This window comes from Rhinolophus sinicus, linkage group LG05 (assembly GCF_036562045.2).
Source record: "Rhinolophus sinicus isolate RSC01 linkage group LG05, ASM3656204v1, whole genome shotgun sequence".
Taxonomy (NCBI): domain Eukaryota; kingdom Metazoa; phylum Chordata; class Mammalia; order Chiroptera; family Rhinolophidae; genus Rhinolophus; species Rhinolophus sinicus.
In genome coordinates, this window is record NC_133755.1 from 16412195 (window position 1) to 16436606 (window position 24412).

The 24412-nt window shown below is 47.7% G+C and overlaps 1 protein-coding gene across 20 annotated transcripts in view; it reads right to left on the reverse strand.

The window, feature by feature from the left end:
* Positions 1–2591: 2591 nt before the first annotated feature.
* DTNB (dystrobrevin beta) overlaps positions 2592–24412 on the reverse strand; it is a 185576-nt gene continuing 163755 nt past the window's right edge. For 8 of the 20 annotated variants that reach the window (XM_074331782.1, XM_074331778.1, XM_074331776.1 and 5 more), the window contains 6 exons: positions 13081–13240; positions 12160–12249; positions 9624–9650; positions 8959–9012; positions 5462–5495; positions 2592–3566 (listed from right to left, as the gene is read on the reverse strand). In XM_074331782.1, the coding sequence (XP_074187883.1) occupies positions 5491–5495; positions 8959–9012; positions 9624–9650; positions 12160–12249; positions 13081–13240 (336 nt within the window). In that variant the 3' untranslated portion in view covers positions 2592–3566; positions 5462–5490. The remainder of the gene's footprint in view (positions 3567–5461; positions 5496–8958; positions 9013–9623; positions 9651–12159; positions 12250–13080; positions 13241–24412) is intronic. The other 12 variants (XM_074331781.1, XM_074331779.1, XM_074331774.1 and 9 more) reach the window with 4 other exon arrangements.

Genomic DNA, 24412 nt, shown 5'->3' on the forward strand with positions numbered 1-24412 from the left:
ATCTGCAGGCTGCTGCCCACTCTGAGCTGCTCCTCTGCCCCCAGCCTCCCCAGCTCTACTTCCTCTATGCATGGCTTCCTTCTCAGCAGCCCCAGGGGCATAGTCCTTCCAAAAGACCAACCCTGTTAGGGGAGCTTCAAGAGGTAGTACCTCAAAGGTCAAGGGGCCAAGGCAGTCGGGCCAGTCACCCAGGCACATTTCCTCAGGCTATTTATGAGCTGGTGAACAAAAGACACACCATTCATCGCCACCCAGTGGCCACTGGGCCTTGTGGAGAAGGGAGGAGCCATAGGGCCTGCTTTCTCAGGATGTGTGGAGAAGGGGACCCTGACTACTAGGCCTGGGATTTTAACACGTTGCGTAGGGCGGGGTTTAAATCCCTCGTGAAGATTCTCGTGATCCGTACACAAGTGTTAAGGAACTGTGAGGATGACTTCTAGAGACGATGGACCCAGGCTGAATTGTTGTTTGGAGATGGAGGCCTGGTGTACAAGGACACCATCTCTGATAGCGAGGCTAAGAGACTAAGTGAGAAAGGTCTTGGGACCCAGCCATGGTGGAGCTGGTGTGACCCATGAACCGGGACCTGGTTGAAAAGCCCACTGTACACAGGTGAGTTTGACAACCACTGGTATTGTCTCTTCCCTGAGAGCCCCAGGTGGGAAGCCTCATGTAGTTTTCTGATCCACTCACGGATAATCTGTCCTGGTGCACGTGGCTTGCAGCTATGGAGGATCTTCCCCAGGGAATACGGACTCCCTATCTCCCACACTTCCAGTCTGTAAGAATCATCGAACCCCTGGCAGAGGAGAGGCCAGGAAAGGCTAGATTTGGAATCCACCAAATGGCTTTTCACAAGCCCTTTTCTTCCAGAAGGTGCAGCAGGAATTCAGATGGCTCTAGGCATTGCCATAGCAACGGTACCTTTCCGAAGCTGCCGTGGACTACAGGAAGGAGCAGGGTGTAAGCAATGCAGGAGAGGGCAGTGAATCTGCCAGTGTAGAAGGCACACCCAGCAGATGAGGCTGTGAAAATAAATGGCACCTCAGCATGGCTGGGATTTACCGACCTGAGCTTGGTGGGGTCACAATTTCCTCAAGACCCAGGATGCATCTGGGACCACTCTAGGGGTCTTCACAGCTACAAAATATCACCAGCCGGGGGGGCGGGGCCCACGAGGCTAACAGTATATATCAATCCTCTCAAAAGACCATCTACTTAGGTTAAATTAGGCTCCTAAATGGTCACAGCAATTAGGAAGGAAGTGCCCCACTATCGGATGACCACTTGTGTTCCCAGTCAGGGTTGAGGAAAGGGACCCAACTAACTTGAAGCTTCTGATATAAATCAGATGCCAAGAAGTCAGGAGGCAGGTACCTCAGGGGCCTTAGGTAATGGTGGCTATCCCAGCTCTCCAAAAAATCAACTGTCAACAAGGATTTATATAAAACCGGAACACCCTATGCACCATCATGCTGGCATCTGAGCCCCTCCCTGCGGCTCTCTCCAGTGACCCTGATCATCTTTCAGAACCTGGTATCGTGGGAGGCTCACGGTTCGGAGCCTCTCCCGCGGCTGAAGATGTGCATGCTTCTCCTTTGCAAAGGCAAGCAGAGAGCGAGCGGACCTGCTGAGTGGTGGTCAGCCTGTGGGGCTCGGCAGGCTCCCCGGCAGAGTGGCGCAGACCAGGCCCAGGGGACACCGCCAGACGCCACATGCACCTCAGTTGGCCTGAGCACTTGGCTGCTTTGGTGCTTTTAATCTGACTGTTCCTTTGGCTCTTTCTGCTCTGGAAGAAGCAAGCAGTTTATGTGAGGGACCAGGAGGTGGGATTCTGCCCTGTCCTCGGGGTACCAAGTGTGAGACGTCAGGGTTGTGGGGAAGCAGCCACCCAATAGTGTCACCTCCAAGACCTCACTGCAGCCCCGCCATACCTAAACATCACCATCCTTTGGCACTGAGTGTCCCTCAGAACTTCCCATACGTTACTCTTTCTTGCCCCTTCTGGCCCTCCAGACAAGCCTGGATGGATTCCCACTTCCTGATGTGTGGGAGCACCTTTACACCAATGTTTTTTTGTTTTGTTTTGTTTTTCCCCCCCAGAGCCTCTGCTGGCTCTCCAGGGCCTCAGCTCACTACTGGCTGGTGGTCAGTGTGGTTGGCCTAGGCAGCACTCAGAGCTGCTGTGGGGGGAAAGCCCTCCACCAGGCCTGAGGTCTCCTCCTGAGGATGGGGGGGGGGGGGAGGTGGAGAATGGGGCTATTTTTTTACACCTGAGGGGAAGCCAGCTCCCGGCTCCCATTTTCCTTCTTGCTCTCACCCAGCTGGAGCAATCCCAGTGCACCTGCCGTTCACACCTAGTACTTCCAAGTGAGAACCCAGGCCGCACCAGGGCGCACTCCCACACAAGCCTTGCCCTCCTTTAGGAATGAGAGCCATCAAGGAAGAAGACGTGCATGCGAGGGAAGGATGGGGCGTTTATCCTGCCCCTGTCTTACCCTGGCTGCTCCCTCAGGTTTCCGTGTGACTCCGTGTGTGGCTGGGCTGAGCACACTGGCTCTGCACAGATCTCCTCAGGCAGCGGGCAGGGGTCTGCAGAGGCGTGTGTATTGGGGAGGGGGAACGCCAGCTGTGGGGCCTCTCACTTCATTCCAGCCACTGCCCTTTATAAATATTTATAGCAGTTCTTCTACTAAAAATAACATCCTGAAGCCCAGGGAGGAGAAAAAAATAAATGCAAAGCACCGGGAATTGGGATTGACAATCATGTGTGCCAGAGCAGAATGGACCCCTGAGCAGGGGAGAGGCTGCGTGAGCGCCGCTCCTCAACAGTGCTCCCTCTGGCGGCCACTGGGCAGGGCTCGCTGGCGGCTGGCCCTTGGCGTCGCCGCGCCGAACCCTCTGCTCTCGCTGCTGGAGAAGGAACCGTCCAGGGCAGCAGCGCGCAGCTCTATTGCTCCCCCTTCTCGCCTAGGCTGCAGAGCGGCGAGCGGCACCAAACTGGGCGGGCGGGCGGGGCGGGCGGAAGCCTAACCAATGTGAGAAAGGAAGGAGGCTATTTTTAGCACTGTGGCCAGGGCGTGAATGTCTGTAAGAACTGAGCAAGGCCTGAAGCTGTCTTTGCACGACACAGGGAAGAAAACCTGTTTGTTTTAAAAGGTCAAAGGTAGGGAGGAAACTTGTACCCCCACCCTGGGGAGCACGCCACGTGCTGGGAAGACGCCAGCAAGAACTCCATCAGGTCAAACAGAGGAGACTGGTGCTGTTTCTTTTCTCTTTTCAGCCTCCCCGTAGATTCCTGTGGCAGAGATGAGACCATGCCCCCAGGGGAGAGGTGAAGATGCTAGTTCATGCAGGACTGTGCCGGGGGCTGCCCACCAGTGGGGCATCGGGTGGTCCCTCCCACTTCCCACTGGCTCGGGGCTCCCCTCTCCCTGGCAGGTGGTGATGTCTGGCAGCCTGCAAGCCTGATCCAGGTGTGCAGGGAAAGATGGTCAGGAATGCGCCTCTGGGCGAGGACCTCGCCTTCCTCTGGTCGATGCCAGCTCGCTCCGCGTCCCCTGTGCCTGTGCAGGGCAGACACACTGTTACTGGAGGGTCTCTGAGCAAAGGCGCTAACATCTGCTGGGGAGGAGACAATGTGCAGGGATGGGCTTTTGAGATATTTCCTTTCTCCTTGGGAGATGAAAAGGGTTGACAACACTCACACCCCCTTGAGTGAAAGGCACACTAGTCTTTGGAGTTGTTGCCTAGGTCACGGGGTCAGGAAATGTTTCCAGAGAAGAAAGAAAAAACTGGGTTCGAAGTACAAGGTTTGGAATGCGGTGGTTTCTTGGGAAGAATTGCGACTGAGGAGAAGAGCAGAGAGGTCGGAGACATGTCTGTAAACACTGAGCAGGAGGGAGGAAAGCCTTTGCCTCATGCCGAAGAGAGCAGACCGTAAGGGTCCCTGAAATAGCCACCTGAGGTTTTCCGCTTTTCTTCTGACTCTCTACCACTGGTGAGTTTCTCCTAACTTCGGATAGGATTAGGGACAGCGTTAGAAGAAGAAGACCCAGTGCCAATTCTAGTTCTGGCACCACGCTCCTGGGTCGTGTGCCTTAGTGTCCTCAGCTGCAGGAAGAGGTGGTAGGCCACATGGCTCCGACGTGCCTTTCCTTGTCCCCCGGTTCCTGTGCCCTGGGGAAAGGGGCTCTGGCAGGCTCCTGAAGGACAAGTCAGCTCCTGACTCCCTAGTGGATGAGGCAGCCTGGGGCTGCTGTCGGGAAGGGCCATGCATGAATGTGCAGGGAGTTTAGGTAAAAGCCTGCCCAAGCCCTGGAGGCTCCGTGATTTCCAGGGCAGCGGGAGAATTTGTGCAGCTTGGGTGCTGCCTGCAGGATCCCTGACTCAGTGCAAGCTCAGAGCCGGCAGGTCCCAGGGTGCCAGCAGAACAGAGCCCTTCAAGGACCTGGTGCAGATGGGGGCCGGGGGTGCCAGGAAAAGGCCCGGAAGCTGCTCCAGGATGAGATTCTTGGAAGGGTCTGGTAGTTTCTTTTCTGGATCACGGACTGCAGCCCTGGCTTTTTTGCCTGGAAGATTTGTAACTAAGGAAGATGGCCAAACTTTTAAACACAAGAAGTGGGGAAGAGGAGGGAAGAAAAGATGGAAAACTAAAGAGAAATCTCAAGGCTGCACTAAAGGCATCTTATCCTCGACAAAACTCTTCTCTGGAACAGATTGGTTGTCCAAATACTTTTGTCCCTTCCTTTTAGCGAGCATGCTCAGAAACTGCAATATCTTGGAAATGGAACTAGGTAAGAGTTAAGGTCCTGAGATGGAAGAATGTGAAAGACTAATTCCTAAAGGCAATGGGCAGTTGCCTGTGGGGAAACCTGTACTTTTAAAAATAGTTTTGGAAGAGAGAAGGTGCAGCTTGGCCATGTGCCATGGCAAACGGCTTGGTTGGCATTATAGTCAGAGTGATGCTGCACGACAGAAATAGGTGTGTGGTGAGGAACTGCAGCAGGTTACAGCTCTGGGTGACGGAACCTCAGGGGCATGCTGGCTGTGGTTTGGCTCCCCAGAGAGAAATGACCCTGACCTTGGGAGAACAGCAGCTAGGAGGCAGAGGCAGCCCCAGGGTGTGGGCAGCTCTCAGCCCACCTCTGAGGGCTGATCCCAAGGCGTGTCCAGCCAGCAGGTTCTGGTCTGTCAACTGCGTCCCAGCACAGCTGACACCAAGCCCTGCCTGAGGCCCAGACCCAGGCTCAGCACAGGGCCCCAAGCCAGGTGGCTATGCTGGCGGGGCCGGGCAAAGGGAAGGGGTGCAGTTGGGCTCTTTAAAGAAAACCCTAACTTGGGTCTCCATCTGTTAGGACGGCTCTGGCTTGGGAGGTATCACTGAAGAAAGGAGGGAAACAAAGGGAAGGGAACACGAAGGGAAAGGGCTGTGGGAAAGCAGAGAACGCTCTGTACTCACCGCTCTTCCTCTCTCTCCTGGCTCCTCCGCTAACCTGTGCAGCACAGACAAACAACACATTGAGTTCACACCCAGGGTCCTCTCACCACCCTGGATCTTCTCCCAGGGGCTTCCCTGACCGCTGCACCCGGGGGCTTCTGGACTTGCCTCTCCCCTTGTTCCTTGGAGGCCGACTTTCCCGACCAGGAATGAAAATGGGGGAGGGTCATACTACCTATAACTGGCACCTGCATCCTACATAAAACAGCCACGGAGACACGTGCCTCTCAGGAGAAGGCAATACTAACACTAAAAAGCACCAAAGCCACCTTAAAACGATTTACATCAGGGGGCACAGGCCAGCTGGTCTTGAAAGTGAACAAGGTGAAAATGAATTAACCTTTGATAAGCGCAATATTTCCTTCCTGCACACATATCTGCTTGGGAATGCAAAATCATACTCTTGCTCACCCCGGAACCATAGACACTGCCTGGCCCCTCAAACGCGTGTGTCTGTTCTCACAGAGGGCCACTGCCACCAGTCTACCAGACATGCAGCAGTGTTAAGTGTGCAAACTCATGCACAGCTCCCACACCGTGGACGGCAGGTTCTGGGAGAGGCGATTCGGAAGAACACAAGAGCAAACAATGAGGCTTGGAGCAGCTGAGACACATTCGGGGCTCTGAGGTGACAGGAGTGAGGGAAAGTCTGTTCATCTGTTTCATCTGTGTAGTCTTGGGTACAAGTGCTCAGCACCCAAGGTATGGGGTGAGGGGATGCCAAATAGGAACGGTACCCCAGCAGAGCAGAAGCATTCCCCAGGACGCAGCCAGACAGACAGCCAAGGTGGGCAGGTAGAGGCCTGGGGGGCGAATGTGGTTGGGAAGTCTGGCTCCGTCATGAATTCTTCAGAAGTGTCCATTTGGTTCTCAAGGTTTCTGCATTGAGCTCTGTTTGCCTGACAGGGTGCTGACCAAGATGTGTTTATATTCTGTCAGCATGATTTCAACCCCAAAGAAGCAAATCTTTTCTCTCTCTCCCTGGTTGACAGTCACTGCTCTTGAATGCCTATGTGACAGGAGCTACTGCAGTTGGTAGTAAAATCTCATGCCCAGATCATGGCAGAGATTCCAGTCAGTCCATTAAAAACTTGGTTTTAGAACTACACCCACATAACAGCTACGTTTTAGCTACAGAGACATATCCTAGGACCTTTATAATGTTGAAAGTCAAACGTTTTTTAAAACGCCCTATCCATGTCTCACCCCAACTCTTAACACTCTTCCCCTCGGGGATGACACCTAAAAACCACAGAAATAGAAATTCAGGCATTCTCACAAAAAGATTTCACACAGACATACAGCAACTCTGGTATATGCACTGAAAGAGACATGAGGAGATACTAAGAGCAAGAGGGACAGAAAGAAGAGATGCTGATAGGGCAACACAGGTGTAAAGAGAAGGGACACCAGGCAAAGGAAACCATCCCAGGCTATATGTGGGAGGCAGCCTGCCTCAGACGGGACCCAGGACTAAGGGCTGGCGTCCATGGTCAGGAAAAGGCTCCGGTGGTCAGGACAGAGCCCTCTGTGTGCTTTGGGGGAGTGGAGGCAGGCTGAGGAGAGGCCATGGGAAAAGCTATTGGGGAAGGGAGGGTATATGGGAAGAGAGGCCAAAGCAGCAGCTGTTACATCTTCAGCCAAGAACATTCCACACAGATGCCAGGATCTGGTTGGATTGTGTGTGTGCATGAGTGCTTGTGTTTGGAGCATGTGTTTACATAAGTGTAAATTTATCTTTGTGTATCTCCACTTCACCTCTTGCACTACGCACCCTCCTGCCTTCTTCCAGTCTCCTATGGGCACAGGGAAGTAGGCTTCCCTACGTTTCTTTGTAGCATTTCTAGACGTTTCCCACACCACTGCCCTTGACTTCTGACCTTTTGACATCCATGCCAAATGTGTCCTCCTCATCAACTCATCACAGCTCTGGTCCACTGTCTCCCAGGCCTTGGTCTGGCTCGCTAGATGCTTTCAGACCTGAGGGATATTCTTCCTCCCCTCCCAGTTTATTCCTTTGCAATTTCAGTGCCCTTGCTGACACTCCAAAACCCTCCCTGTTCTCCACACTAGCCCCTATGGGCGCAAACAACACTGTAGACCTCCCCGCCCCCCATTCCATGGTGCTTCCTCTTTCCCATCACAGATTCCCTGCCTGTACTGTTATCTTTCCATCCTTCCTTTCTTCACCTCACTTAGTATTCTCGTCTGCTCAGACTAAAACATGGGTGTTGGAGTTAGAGAAACCTGGGTTGAATCCAGGCTCTGCCACTTACTACCTGTGCAAGATCTTTAACCGCCCTGAGCCTTGTCTCGAATCTTTCCCTCACGGGGCTATGAAATCAAACAGGAGGGGGTATGTTAAGTGCAGAGCAGCCAACAGGGAACTTCCATGCCATCAGTGCCTTGGGACAGCACTCCATTTCTCTCCCTGACAACGTGCTCTCTATAGAGCACATCACCCTGTTTATTTCTTTAGATTTGTTAATTTATTGACATCCCATTACGCGCCAGGCACGGTTCTAACATGAAATTTGGAGTCAGAAAGATCCAGTTCAAACCCAATATCTGCTACTTAATAGCAACATGATCTAAATTTCTCTGAGCCTATTTCCTCATCGGTAAAATGGGAATATTATATATCTCACAGGGTTGTTAAGGGTTAAATGAGATTATACATGGAAATCATCTAGCACAGCTCTTCACATATAGTAAGTATTAAGTAGGTTTTATATACGATAAGACTAGGAAGGCATTAGAGGCAGACCTCGTTTTATTGCATTTTGCTTTATTGTGCTTCACAGATATGTGTTTTTTACACATTGAAGTCAAGACCCTCCACGAGCAAGATTATGGTTCGCTTTACTGCAATACTTGCTTTATTGTGGTGGTCTGGAACCAAACCTGCAATATTTCCAAGGTCTGCCTGCACTCTCCTTTGCTGACACCTCTCTTCATTGCTTTTCATTCTTCTTTGAAGCCACAAAACCATTCGGCTATTCTGCCTGCAATAATCTCTTCCTTTGCAGACTCCCTCTGTTCTTATATTTATAATCATATACTCAAAGTTTGATGACTGACTTTTCCTGCCACTCTATCTCCTGTTTATTTTGTGTATCTTAGTCTTGCTCTCCAAACTATATATTATAAACTCCTTGAGGCGATAGGTCATGTTTTGTTTTACTTGTATCTACATCCTGTATCCCAACCATCTATCAGAGTATCAGAAATCAGGAAGCTTTGTTGATCCATTGACACTACCACCTCTATGGAAAAACTTGACGGTCCATTGGGAAAAGTAGGTAGAAGGAACTGTGGGGGGGGGCGGGGATTTGAAAGCTTTGGGGAAGGTAGCAGCAGGAAGGAAAGCAGAAACAAAAGGGACAAGGGGATTTCATCCAAAGGCTAGATGGCTCTGGCTCCCATTCAAACTAGGGGTCCTCTTGAGCTGCCTTTACCTCTGTCTTTCCCATTCTGCATCTTCTCTTCTTCTTCCTGTGCACCTTCCTCTGCTGTGAAAACAAGTCCAAGGAGGCCCGTGACCCTTCAGTACAGGACAAGCACAGAAGGGGGTGAAGGGAGGAACTTGGGAGGTTTGGGATGAACCCTAGCTGACGGCTCATGGCTACAGCCTCCAAGGATGCCTCCACTCATCTAGTCTGCACCCTGTGAGGGCCACGCCCCAGCACTACCCAGAAGTCCTGAGCCCATAGAAGCAGACCAGTCCGATGTCCCTGCTGCTGGCTTCCCTGGTGACTGGGGTGGGGGTGGCTGCCGCTTCTCTATGCCTGTTTTCCCTAAAGTGATTACATCCACCTGGGATACATGTAATATCTTACATTCAGGTTAAAGGAAGCAACCATAAAGGTGCATGGTGAGGAATACCTAGATTAACTGTCTTCCGTAAAAACCAACCAACCAACCAACCAGCCAACCAAGAGGTTTTAGCTGATAACAATCTTAAAATGACTGAAAAGTGCAATGTGGCTATGTGGGGGAACAAACAAATGCCATCTAAGGTTGCTTTCAAGGGGCCTGCTCAGGGAGGTCACAGTTCACTGTGCTCTGCAGGGAGAAGACCCCCCCATGATAAGGAGAAGTGTATTCAGCCCTGGGAACTCACTTTGAATTGGGGCTTTGAAATACTCGGCTGCATCCCGGTGTGGGCAAGCAGGACGGTAAAGTGAAAACCCCATCACATTAGGAATGGCTGAAGAAACTGCGAAGAGTTGCCTAAAGAGGAGAAGGCTTAGGGGGAGCCATGTTGTCTGCCATCAAATACTTGAAAGGCAACATAAAGAGGAGGATTGAACTTTGCGTAGCTTTAGAGGGTTGAATGACAATAAATTGGTTACAGAAAGGCAGATTTCGGCTCCCCGATGAGGGAGACCTGCCCAATGAATGAGCTCACCAGACGTATTCAACCAGAGTACTTTTATCTTGGGAGGCAAGCTGGAGAAATGACTTTTAAGATCCTACCCAACTCTACGGCTCTATTATTTGTGAAAATCTTTCAAAAAAGAGGAGGGCAAGCTAGGGTTATAAATGGCGTGTCCTTACTGTATAGAATATATGTAAAGATAATCTGAATATCTAATCTCATCCTAACAGAAACCTCCAGAGAGAGAGTAGAAATGTGTTGGTGGTGGGTGAGGCTCTTCCCTTCACTGAGAACCTGGCGGGCTCACGTGTAAAGGGAGTTTATTTCTGCATTTTATAGCGATACTGTGCCCGTGTGGACTCAGTCCACATCGATGTATGGACTTCAGCGCTTGAGAGAGTAGAGCATGAGTGAAAGGGGCCCTCACGGGACTGCAGATTTGACATCTTGTCCTATGTGGGGATACGCGGGCGAGCGTCGGCTTCATGCTCCTAAGACCTAAATCCTACGGCCAGCTTCACCCCTTCGAGCTACACAGCTTTAGGCACATCCCCTTTCTGCTAATCACTCACTGCATTTCTAAGGCAAGGGGACTGGACACTGTGATCTTTAAGGTACCTTCCCAGTACATCACGTTGATTTTTTAAAAGCCAGCCTTTCCTACTATGAGAGGTTCCCAAGGATCTCCCTAAAGTTTAAGTTTTTGTGAAGACGTTTGGTCTGCACTCTGTGTTAATGATGTCTAGTGAACTCTCATCCTAGTGTGATGACTTTGTGAACCACTTATTTTGCATAAACCCTAAGAAGTCGCCACGCAGCACAAGTGTGGTTAATTCTATGACCTGAAATCCCCTAAGAAATTCCCTCTAAATATGGGGTTTCTGGAATCTGAAATGTGAGGAGCTATGCTGGGGAAGGCACTTTCTAATCAGTTGTGAAGTCACCTCAAAGGCAGTCAACTGTTCTATTTACCTGTGTGTATGGAGGGGGCAGTGCTTCTGAAGGGGACTAAGAAATGGTACCAAAATGGGGACAGTGTCACCATAACATTCCCTGCACAGGAGAACTGGCACCTTATCTTAAATGTATTGGAAAAAACAATCTAGGCCTCACACTTTTTCTCTTCTAAATGAAAATAGGCAGATTGGACAGCAAAGCCATGGATCAGACCCTGGTCTGGTCCCATAACACGAAAGGTGTGTGCTTTGTCCTATGGCGGTCCGAAGAATGACCCAGGCTTGCCTTCCCTAGGAACATGGACTGATGATTTGAATGTATGTGTTTGAATAAGTGTATGTGTTTGAATAGTTCATGGGAAAATTGCTTTATATTTTTATTTAATAACCTTGTTAAACTACTTCAAGGCATTTAAAAGTACTATATTAAGTGAAAAGAAACAAGGGGGCCATCTGTATGAATGTAGGAAAGGAACCTACATCATGTAGGAAAGGAACCCACTTGTTTAATACGTAACATGTAGGAAAGGATAATACGTATCATGTAGGAAAGGAACCTACTTGTTTAATACGTAACATGAGTATCTGACCACTGCAAAAAAAAAAATCAGTATATATCTGGCAGCTACAAACCTGATGGATTCATAGGGATTCTTAAAGATATGATGCTATGGGAATGGCCTTTTTTCCCCCTCTTTTTCCTGGGTTTTATAGAAGGGGAAAAATGCCATGAGGTAAGGGTCTCTGGAAAAATCACTGAAAGAACTATATGAAGGAGAGACTGAGAAAGAAGTCCTAGATGAGGCTGAACATGAGGAGGGAAGGAAGCAACAGACGCAGGTCATGAACTTCAAGTGAAATCAGAGCCTAGTCATGGACAAAAGGAGAGAATAGGGTTTCAAGACCAAATCAAATAGGAGAGAGCAGAAAGGCAGCTGGGAGAAAGTCCAGAAGCTTTTGTGGCTGATTCAGTTGCAGTCATCCAGGAAAGCTTCGGTCAGGCCTGGGGAAAGAGCAGCTGTGGATGGGGCACAGGTGGAAGGCACATTAAGTGAGGATGGGGCCTCGCTGTAGTTAGTCTGAATCTCTTACATTCTGAGTGGTGTTTGCTCCACAAGGTGTACTCTTAAGAGAAACTGAAATGTGTAAGGATCTCTATGTGATCATGCGTGGGAGAGGGCTCTCTGGGTGAAGGCATCCCGTGTGTTCCTAGAAGGCAAAAAGACTGAGTGGTGAAATGAGGTGGTGTGTGTGCTCTGTGAGGACGTTTCAGCACGTGGGGAGGAAGCGAGCAGCGCGTGGGTGGGAGCTCTGGGCTTCACCTGAGTGGAGCTCCTTCACCAGGGACGACATGGTGTTGGTGATGGAGTCAGCAGCCACCAGTAGGTCATTGCGGAGGTTTCTCCTCGTACCTGAGAAGAGTGAGAGCAGAGGGTGATGCCGGGTGGGTGCGCGGGCGTGCGGGAGAGAGAGCGGAGCAAACGGCTCAGTCCGCCAGGCCTGGACACGGGGCGGAACACCGAAGGGGAGCAGGGGCTGCAGCAGCCCCACAGCTCCAGGCACATCAGGAGCACCAGGTACCCAAGTCTATTGCTCTCCTCCCTCTTCTTCTCTCCCTGCAGAGCAGGACCCTGTCAACTCCACGCTTCTTAGCCACAATCCAAAGAGCTGGGTTCCAGAGCAAGGATTGATCCAAGGGGCTCCTTGGCCTATGGCCGGACTTCACTCTCCAGCATTATTGCCTCCCTGGCTTTTGTCTCCACCCCAACAATACATCCTTGGCCGCGTCGTCTTCCCCCAACTCCGTATCACTGCTGGTTGCTCGCTCCCTAGACGGCTGTGGCAAGCCCATGCTGATGTGTCTTCAGCAAGGTCCTACTTAGAGAGCTATTCTTCCTGCTCAGGCTTCCTTTAAAGCGTTTCCAGGGCAAGCACATGATTCTGGGAATTATTCCATCCAATTCCTCTGGAGGACGCAAAGCCCAAAGGACAAGGCACTTCTCACAACCTGGAAGAAAGAGCCCAGGAGCCCAGGAGGCCTGTTCTTTGCACACATACCAAGCCTGTGGACCTCCCGCTAGAGACCAGCCCACCTAATGAGAACGGGTCTGCACTTGACTTATTTATATCACAAATAAAAATCTGATCATTTAAAACTAAGCACGCAGAATATCAGAAAGTAAGAATCTTGACTCTGTCTACAAAGCCCTTCAGCTCTCCTCACACTCTGCTCCCAAACTCACCTTGTGCAAAGGCCTCCTGCATGTCTCCTCCGACGCCGCTCAGCGGGTCTTGTGGACAATGAGTGGGTGTGGAGCCAGCGGAAGTGGAGCGGACGGGCATGGGCATTGGGTGGCCGCCTCCATGAGTGGGTGATGTCTGTGGCGATCCTGTGGCCTGAGCCTGGGAGAATCAAAGAGACAAAATATGTTATCTCAGGTATCTTATGTCTTTAAAGAAGGGGAGAGTCCTTTTTCCTGGTCAGTCTGAGACAGCGACAGGGCTTCAGCTCCGTGGTGCAATGCACTGCACGATCACGTTTGAAAGAAAGGAGTCAGGCTGCCTCCAGGACTGGAGAGAGGAAGAAAAAGAAAAAAGAAAGGGAGAGCGGGAGAGGGTAACGGGAGGAGGGAGAAGAGGGAGAGAGAACACCGTAAGAACAGACTCAAAGTGGGAGGGAAAGCAGAGGACTTTCAGGCGGACAGACTGAGCAGAGCTGGGTCAAGGATGTGAGAGGGGTGGGGTGACACAGTGGGAAATAAGACACACACATCTTCCATGTTTGTTTGCAGACACATTCATGGACATCATCTCATTTGATCCTCACAATACCTTGTGAGTATAAAGGGCATATATTTTTGTACACACTTTATAGGAGAAAAACAAGGATGCAAGAGTAAGAGCTTCATGTCAGGCTATATAGCTCGTCAGTGGGAGATGCTGGAATAACCCCTTCCCCCTCAAGGGCGAAGTTGTGTCCTCTGCCCCTCTGTAGCTCCAGACCGCCTGGCACATGCGCCTGCGTTTGTGTGTCAGGAGCTCAGCAGCCGGCTGTTTCCCAGGAGCTGGGACATCCAGACTGTCACATTGCACATGTCCAACACCCACAGCGAGGTCTTTTGTGGGTCATCCTGCAGGGACTAGGTGAGAATGGACACGTGTTTACTGGAAACTGAACTTTACTTGTCAAAGCTCTGCTGTAGTTTTGGAGAAAGCATGGAGCAATGGGATAACATGGAAACACTAGTTAGAGGGAGCCCACTGAGATTTGGGCTCTACTGCCCTTCAGAGCAAGAGCAGCTGAGTATGGCCGATAGACTGGGCTTTTCTGTGGCAGCAAAACTGGGAAAATATAAGCCAAAGTGTGCAAATGAGTTCAAATGAAGATCATGATCTTTTTGGGATCTAGCTCAGAAACCCCACATACAAACGGAATCAGCCCGAACAGGCTGACAGGCTGCATGCACAAAGCCTCACCTCAATGCCGTGACCAGTGTGGGCGCTGGACTACACAGAAACGCTTTGTTCTCCATACATAGTTCCTACTTTGATGTGTGTGTGTGTGTTTTAGTTTGAGAAATTTAAAAAATACAGAAAGTTAAAAAGTATAACATACCACCTGAATTGATAATTGTTTATACTGTGTCCAATTTACTGCAGATAAATCTGAAGACCCCTTTCACCACCAATTCTTTCCAGCCCCAGTCCCCTCACCTTATCCTTTCAGAGGCAACCATTATCAAAGACTGGTGTGGGACTCCTTACCTATGTATCATATGTAACTCTGAATAATATATGGTATTTCGTGCTTTTAAATTTTGCATGAATGGCATCATACTGCACATATCACTTTGCAATTTGCTTTTATTACTTAGCATATTTTTTGACATCTTTCCATGATACAAATAAATATGAACTTAGACCTTTATCTTACACATTATGTGTAAAAACTAACTCAAAATGGATCATACTAAACATAAGAACTGAAACTATAACACCATTAGAAGAAAAGATTAGGCAAAAAGCATAGCTACAAAAGGAAAAAAATGGGTAATTGGACTTCATCAAAATTAAAAACTTTTTTTCAAAGGACATCTTTAAGAAAGTAATTGGGGCGGCCGGATGGCTCAGTTGGTTTGAGCGCGAGCTCTGAACAACAGGGTTGCCAGTTTGATTCCCACATGGGCCAGTGAGCTGCGCCCTCCACAACTAGATTGAAGACCATGAGCTGCCACTGAGCTTCCGGAGGGGTGGCCAGATGGCTCAGTTGGCTAGAGCAAGCTCAACAACAAGGTCGCAGGTGCAATTCCCTCATGGGATGCTGGGCTGCGCCCCTTGCAACTAAGATTGAAAACGGCAACTGGACTTGGAGCTGAGCTGCACCCTCCACAACTGGATTGAAAGACAACAACTTGGAGCTGATGGGCCCTAGAGAAACACACTGTTCCCCAATATTCCCTAATAAAAATTAAAAAAAAAAAAAGTAAGAGGACAACTCACAGAATGGAAGAAAGTTTTTACAAATCCTATATCTGATAAGGGATTTGTATCTAGGCTATATAAAGAACTCTTACAGTCAATAATAAAAGGACAAGTCACCTAATTTAAAGGCGGGCGAAGAACCTGAACAGACATCCTCCGAGGATAACACAAGTGTCCAATAAGCACAGGAAAACACGTTCAACATCATTAGCCATCAGGGAGATGCAAGTCAAAACCACAATGAGATACCATTCCACCCCCATCAGGAGGGCTATAATAAAAAAGACAGATGACAACAAGTGGTGACAAGGAAGTGGAACCCTCATAAGCTGCTGATAGGAATATAAAGTGGTGCAGCTGCTTTAGAAAATAATCTGGCAGTTCCTCAAAAGGTTAAATGTTGAGTACAATGTGACCCAGAAATTCTGCTCCTATGTGTATATACCCAAGAGAAATGAAAACATATGTCTACACAAAAATTTGTACGCAAGTGTTCATAGCATTATACGTAACAGCCAGAAAAGTGGAAACAATCCAAATATTCATCAACTGATGAATGATTTAAATGAAACGTGGTAGAGTCTTACAATGAAATGGGGTTCGGCAATAAAAAGGAAGTAAGTACTGGTGCTACAACATGGATGAATCTTGAAAATACGCTCAGTAAGAGAAGCCAGTTACAAAAGACAACATATTGTTTGATTCCATTTATATGAAATGTCCAGAATAGAGACACAAGGTAGATCAGTGTTTGTCTGGGGCTGGGAAACTTGTGAGGAATCGAGGAGTGAGTGCTAATGTGTATGGGGTTCTTTTTGGGGTGATAAAATGTTCTAAAATTGATTGTGGTGATGGTTGCACAACACTGAATAAGTTAATAACCACTGAATTGTACAATGTAAAAGGGTAAATTGGATAGTATGTAAATTATATCTCAATAAAACTATTATAAAAAGACACCACTGAGAAAAATAAAAAGATAAGCCAGAGACTGGGAAAATTATTTGCAAATTATATCTGATAAAGAACTTGTGCAAAGATCTGTTTGGATTTGGCACCAGAAGCAAGGGTAACAAAAGCAAAAATAAAAAAGTGGGACTCCATCAAACTAAAAAGTTTTCCACAGCAAAGGAAACCATCAACAAAAAGAAAAGGCAACCTACTAAATGAGAGAAAATATTTGCAAATCATATATGTGATAAGGAGTTAATATCCAAAACATATAAAGAACACATAACTCAATAGCAAAATAACAAACAATCTGATTAAAAAATGGGCAGAGGAACTGAGTACACATTTCTCTAAAGAAGACATACAAATGGCCATCAGGTACATGAAAAAGGCTCAACATCACTAATCATCAGGAAAATGCAAATCAAAACCAGAGTGAGATATCACCTCACACCTGTTAGGATGGTTATCATAAAAAAGACAAGAGATAGCAAGTGTTGGTGAGGACATAGAGGAAAGGAACCCTTGTGCACTATTGGTGGGGATGGAAATTAGTGCGGCCACGATGGAAAACATTATGGGGGTTCCTTTAAAAATTAAAAATAGAACTACTATATGATCCAGCAACCCCACTTCTGGGTAGATATACAAAGAAAATGAAAACAGGATCTTGAAGAGATACCTATACTCCCATGTTTACTGCAGCATTAGTCACAATAGCTAAGATAGGAAAACAACCTCGTAAGCGTATTATCAGTGGATGAATGAATAAAGATGTGGTGTGTATGTACAATATTATTTAGCAAAATAATTTTAGAGAAAGGAAATCCTGTTGTGTATGATAATATAGATGGGCCCTGAGTGCATTATTCTAAGTGAAATAAGGCAGACATAAAAAGACAAATACTGTATGGTATCGCTTACATGTAGAATCTAAAAAAAAAGTCAAACTCATAGAAACAGAAGGTAGAAATGTAACTGCGGGGGGCTAGGAGGCAGGGGGAAATAGGAAGATGCTGGTCAAAGGATATAAACTTTCAGCTATAAGATGCATAAGGTCTGAGGATCTAATGTATAACATGGTGAGTATAGCTGACAACACTGCATTGTATAATTGATATTTGTTGAGAGTAAAACTTTCATGTTCTTACACAAAAAAAGATATACATGTGAGGAGATGGATTTGTTAACTAACTGGATGGGGGGAATGCTTTCACCACATATATGTATATCAAATCAACACAATGTACACTTTAAGTGTATTACAATTTTATATGGCAATTATAGTTACATAACGCGGAACTAAATACAAACTAAAGAAAGAAAAAAACTTGTGTCCAGAACATATAAAGAACAACTGAATAATAAGAAGATAAACAATCCAATCACAAAACAAAGGCTTGAATAGGCATTTCACCAGAGAAGATGTACAAATGGGCTAATAAACCACATGAAAAAATACTCAACATGAGTAGTTATTAGGGAAACGAAAACTGAAATCACAATGAGATACCACTTACTCACTGAAAAGCTACAATCAAGAAGAATACCAAGGATGTGGGAAAACGGAAACCTTTGTGCACTGCTGATGGACTGTAAAATGGTACAACCACTTTGGAAAACAGTTAGGCAGTTTCCTAAAATGTTAAATATAAACTTACCATATGATCCAGCAAATTTACTCCCGAGTATGTACCCAAGGGAAATGAAAATATGTGTCCTCTCAAAACTAGTACACAAATGTTCATTAGCAATAGTTTAATAGCCCCAAAGAGCACATAACCCAAAAGTTCACCGACTGGTGAATGGATGAACAAAATGTAGCTTATCCAAATAACGGAATACTACAAAATCTCTTTTTGCTTATTGTTTTACTACTGCTTAACTTTTATAATCATTTTCCATTGACAATTAAACATGTTCTATCTTGTGAAATACGTTCTTCTATTTTTGTCAGTGGTTATAAAACATTTATTATTATTTACTTTTTCAGGGTATCTATCTTTTCTCCCCAACTAATTTATCAACACTTTAGGAATCCTGTTTTGGCTAGATAACATTAGCACATATTAATATTGCATTTTGGGGAACCACCTCTACCGTTTATCCTCTAATTACCATCACCCTTGCTTGTTGGCCATTTTTATGGGAGAGGGAGGAAATAATAAAGCATACAATTCATTCTAGTTTGAAGAGTGCTTACAAACAGCCAGATCTAGCAGTTTAAGTCCAAATCCAAACTAGATATGGAAACCGGGAGAAAGGTGCGAGAAGCCACAAAAAGGGCAAGATAGTCTGATGCAGAGGCCTGGCTTTGCAGGGGGTCCTATGAGCCAGCACAGTTTGGGACGCAGGAAAGCATGGAACCGGTGGACACCGCCTCTCCTGGGCCTCTGAGGGCTGAGGGGACCAGAATAAAGATCGTTGTCTGGGTTGCCTGAGCAGCCTCAAGGACGGACCATGCACCCCAGCAGCTGATGGTTTTCCCACAGGCTGATACTGGGAGAGATAAAGAGCCTGACGCTGTCTATCAACTATGTAAGAGTTAGAACCCCAGTGAGATCCACTGAGGACCCTGGACGCTGGGGAAACCTATGAATTCAGAAGCCTCAGCCACAGAACAGGGCTGCTGCCTGTGAGAACCAGGCCTGTCCACAAGCAAAGGACCGATCAAGCTGGAGCTTTGGACAATCCTCCCCTGACACCACAGACCCCGCGTAAGTCCCCAAGGCGTGGTACCAATCTCAGGCACAGGAAGGGACATGAGAACCTCTGAAGGGCCTGGCTTCAGAGTTTGCCTGGAAATGTCCAGCTCAGACAATGAGCATTCGAGAGAGAAATTAAGCCCAGTTAAGAAAAAAAAAAATTCTTTTGGTCTGAGTGTGTGGCCTGTGAAATTCACACTCACTTCACTGTGGGACAGCTATCGGTTGTCCCAGAGGGCAAACCCCACATTAAGCACATGGCAAGCACTCAATACATGTCCCTCAGTGACATCTGGGCTAAGCACCACTGCTGAAGGACTGGACGTCAGAGCTGCAAGAACCGAGACGAGCAAATAGTTGCTTTTTAAGAACATGAAACTGAACCTTTGCAAATATTTTAAAGGAAGATGATGATGGGGGATGAGGCCAGAGGGACGGGCAGGGCTGAAGAGCCACATGTGACTACAATCTAAGGTCAGGAAATGAAACTTACTGCCTACCACTGGCTTGAAAATAATCAGGCCCCCTTCCTGGGACTGTTGCCCAGGACATGCCTTCTGATGAAGATAGAAACCAGACTCCAGAAGTTGTCTTTGTTCAGAGCAGTAGAAAGAGAAGAGCTAGGAGCACTGTGAAGGCACAATTTTCCCCATGGACCTCAAACTCCAGCCCTTGATTTTAGGGTCATGTTGGATTAAAACAATGCTAAGGCGGAGCTGTCAGGAGCCCATTGAATGCTGGTTCCAGCACAGCACTAACATGTTGGCATCCCAGGAGGCCAGTAAATGCCAAAGGTCCTGGGACAGACACGAGTCACAGCCAATCGATGTGCATGTGCTTTAGCCAGGCCTGCGGCTGAGGGTTCACGAAGGCCTGGAGACCGGGGCTGACCTTGGATGACGTATACAGTGGGTGGTTCAGACAGAGAAAGCAAAAGGACTGGCAACAGTTCTTCCAATCTATCGAAAGAACTGCACTGTCTGGCCTTCAGGCCTCTACTTGCTGTTCTCTCTACCAGGAGCACTGCTCCCTCTGTGACATCTGACCAGCTCCTCCTGGTGGGTCCCCTAGGTGTCCGCTTCATTGTCACCTCCCCTAGGGTTAGAGATCAGGTCTTCCTGAGAGGCTCCCACAGGACCCTGACCAGCATTTATCTCACCTCTTCCTTACCTTTGCGCTTACCACATGTAAATGCGTAATAAATATTTGTTAAATAACAATGAGGTGTATCACGTTTCTAACCCTTTCTCCTCTGTAATGGAAAGTGGGAAACGCAGCCAGAATAGGCAATAATCTCCAGGGAGTATTTATCAGTCATTGATAAAGCTGTGTATGAACTACTTTAACTAGATAACTAAAATGTGGCGGGCAGACCTCTGAGATGGCATCCAATGACACACACCTCCGCCCCCCACCCCCCCGCCCCCAGTCACGCTTTTGTGTCACTTCCTCCCCTTGAATGTGGGCTGGGAGCACTACCTGTTTCTAATGAATCAGGTGGATGGGATGTCACTTTTGAGATAAGGTCATGAGACTGTGGCTTCTGTCTTGCCCACACACGTTCTCTTTTGCTTGCGCACTGAGACAGCCAGCTGCCATCTCGTGAGCTGCCCTGTGGAAGGGCCCAGGTGGCCAGGAACTGAGGGCGGCTTGCAGCCATGAGCCAGCATTGAACAGAGCCCTCAGTCCAACAGTCCACGAGGCATCTGCCAACAACCATGCACGTGGTTGAGCCTTAAGCTGACTTCAGCCTTGCGAGAGACCCTGCACTCAACATGTGAGGAGCCCGCTAAACGGCGCCTGAATGCCCGGCGCATAGGAGCTGTGAAGTACTCTAAATCGATTTCCTTCTTAGCCAATCGCAGAGATGCTGCTCCTCTGGCCCCCATGCAAGTGGAGGCTGTGAGGAGACACACAGGATGGCGCTATCTTACAACAGAGTTTGAAATGAGGTCCTTCTAATGACCCAGGCCCCCGGACCCAGTGCCCCTCCCACTGGACCGCACTGCCTCCTTGCATGTACAAACTGAAGTGTAGGAGCACATACAGTTCGAGACAGTGTTTGCAGCCCTGAGCTGCACCCTCGGCATGTTGACAAACACCTACGAACCTGGTGAGGTTTGTTCATTCTCTGCCCTCTTGACAGGTCTGGGCCAGATACACACGCTAAGAATCAGGCTGCAGCACTGAGCTGTGCAATTGTACCTTGTCTCAAAGGCACAGGCGGGCTTTACATTCAAAGAGGCAGGCCCTCCCCATGGAGACTGCCAAGCACTCCACTCAACACAGACCCATCTAGAATGAGGGGCATGGAAGGAGGCTGCAGGGGGAGCATCACAGTGGGGACTTTAAGATTATGGGGAACCTGAGAATCACACAGAAGTCGGTAAAGGTGGAAGAACTAGTCAGGCGGCTCCAGGGGTGGGGGTAAGTTGACTAACGAAGGAATAAAACAATCTTGAGTTTCAGCTGCCAGGAGAGGGGCAGTTAGCCTGGGAAGCAGGGACGCTTTGCAACATGCTCCTTGGTGTTTTAAGGTTTCCTCATGTAAGGACAGTTGGATCTTGTTGTAATACAACCTACAACAAAGGCCTGAATACAGCACAGGCCAATCACGTGTCTAACCAATAACTAAACACAATAAATGCCCTGTAACTCAGGTTCTCTGAACACAGAGGGCCTTTGTCGTTGGGAACAATTCTGCTGGAAATAGAAAGCTAGAGAAATGTTATAATTTGAGAAGCTCTCTAGTCTGCTGGCTCTTCACTTCTTATAAATCAGCAAAAACCCCGAGAACCTGAGAAAGCTATGTGTCACGTCCCAAGAAAATAGTTCGGAAATTATGCTTATAATTTCAGAGGGATCATGACCCTAGGAAAATAGCTTCTGTTTTAGTCCAACGTCCAGTTTATATTTGAGGAGACTGAGCCCAACAGAGGTCACAAGGTCATAAATCAATGAGCAGAACGGTTGAGACTGGCACCTGGGTCTCCTAACTGCCTCAAACCGCTAGGAGAAACCAAGGCATATTGGGATCGTAGCACCATGTGTCTGAGCCAGAAGGAATGGGGATCAGTCAAGACTTCTCGCTACTGAAGCTCCCCATGATTTTCCATAGGACAGTCAACTGTCAATCATTTCGATAAGGCGGCCAGTTTCCAATAAGAGTGAGACATGTGAGAAACAGGATTATGACTTGGTCTCTTGTCTAGAACACAAATCTAATACGGGAGCCCAAACAGGTACAGATAATTCCAGAGGTGACCCGAGGACACTGTGACCCCCATACCTGGCATCTGAGCAGAGACAGAGACTCACCTACTGCAGCACAGAGACCCAGCGCACAGGGGAAAGGCGCTGTCGTTAGCAGGAAGATGACATGACTCTTCTGGGCCATGTGTAGGCATCCCCAGCACCGAGCCCCACACACAGTAGGGACTCCATGAAACTACCACCTTCCTTTTTCCCCTCATGGAACAGGTATGCATTTAAAAAATCTCCTTAAATGCACATTGTAGTCAGTTAATCAAGTCCACAGAGGTTTGTGGCAGAAAGCCTGATTTTGAGAGTTCGTACCCTCTATGGATCATTGATAACTGCACACTTCCCTCCACACACACCCCGCCCCCCAACAAAAACTCTGAGCTAAGCTGTTATCATGGTAACAGAAGGAGACACTTTAGTCTCCATTTCTATCGTTCTGACTCATGGATACCTGCCAGGTAGCAGATGGCCTGTGTGGACAATTACCTTCATTTTGCTGCAGTGTATTTAAATTAAACAAACTGGCCTCTTTGCTGCTGATTTTCCGAGGCCCTCTCAGAAAAACCAAAAATGAAAAAACAACACTGGGAGAAAGGAGCTACAGGTCTGAAATTTAGGCAAGGCAACCGTGAATGTATAGAGAACTGGAATGTATAAGGAATGGCCCTTGTATTTTTTTTTTCTTCAAGAAAAGGTGAAAAACAAACAAACAGAAAACAACCAAAACCAAAACCCCACATACTATTTTGAGCTGGGGCTGGTAGTGGCTCTGCTCAGAAAAGCAGCTGTCTCATCAAACATGGAAGTAAAAGGAGAAAGGATTATCTGACGCTGCAGTGTCTGTCCTGCTGCGAGATGAGAAAATAACTGCCTAACATGATAGCAGCTAAGATGGCTGGGAGGTAGGAGCAGGGATGGAAACGAGCAGATGATGGAGAATAGGGGTGGAGGAGATGAGAAAGACAACCCCATGGCAGTGAGCAAAGAAGCAGGTTGTGGTTCCCTCTGGGGTGAATTAGAAACAGGTAAAGAACAAGCCTAGAGACTTTCCTATCTTAGCAAAGGTGCCTACCTGCAAGCTTAGGTATGGTGTAGCTTTTAAAGAGAAACCTGGCTTCTAAACACCAGTGAGAAGGGCTGAAGAGTTTTATGATGTCTCTCTTCTCTTATCATCGTTCATACACATTTAGCTATCGTGTGTCTGTTGGAAGGGAAGGCCACCAAGAAGTCTGCCATGAGGTCTTTCCACAGACGGCTAACACTGGCTTGTTCCCACATCACTTCCGGAAACTCAGTGCTTACACATAACCTGTCACTCACTGTGGTGGCTTGGGGAGGTGTTGGGGGGAGGTGAGTGGCTCTAGACAGGAAACAGCTATTATAAGACTGCTGGATGTTTTGTGATCACAGCGTTGGCTATAGGTAGAAAGTTATGGTTCTCAATCTTCTCAATCCCCTCAGAAATGATTCTGTCTCTATTTAAGTCAAACTAAATTATATAGAAGACAAAGCTTACCCCAAGGCTTAAAGGGGGTGGGCGCAAGGTGTCTAGTTATCTTTCTTAGTGGAAGAGGAAAGCATATTAAGTTCTTGAGACAAAGAACAACCTACTAAAACTCACCATAAATCCAAAGATCAAAGGGAAGTTGAAATTTAAACTTTGAGATAGGGACGCTCATAAATTCCAAGACCAGAATTACCTTCTTTCTGTTTGTTTCTCCTAGTTTGCTCGGCTCTATTTGAAAATGGTATCCCATTTGTTCTCACTGCAGGATTTCAAAGCCAGTTCTCAGGAAAATGATCAGGGACCTCATTGAAGGAAAAATCCCTATAAAACCAATACCAAACACTCTGACTGCACATTAGAAACAAAAAAAGAGGACAGGCTTCCAGGATAGCACAGTCCTGACTCAGACAGCTGAATCAATGATGGGGCAGGCAGCCAGAACCTCCCAATGATATTTTAAAATTCAATGAGACACATGTAAATGCTACCTACAGGGTGGCCAAACCTGCATATTAAGGTATGGCACCTGTCTTCAACACCACCACTCTTTTTGCTGAGTCCCTATTACATATTATACAGTGGTTAGAGTCCAGGCTCTGCAGTTCAGTGATCTAGTTTGGGTTCCAGCTCTGCCATTTACTAGCTGTGTGATGTTGGGCAACTGAC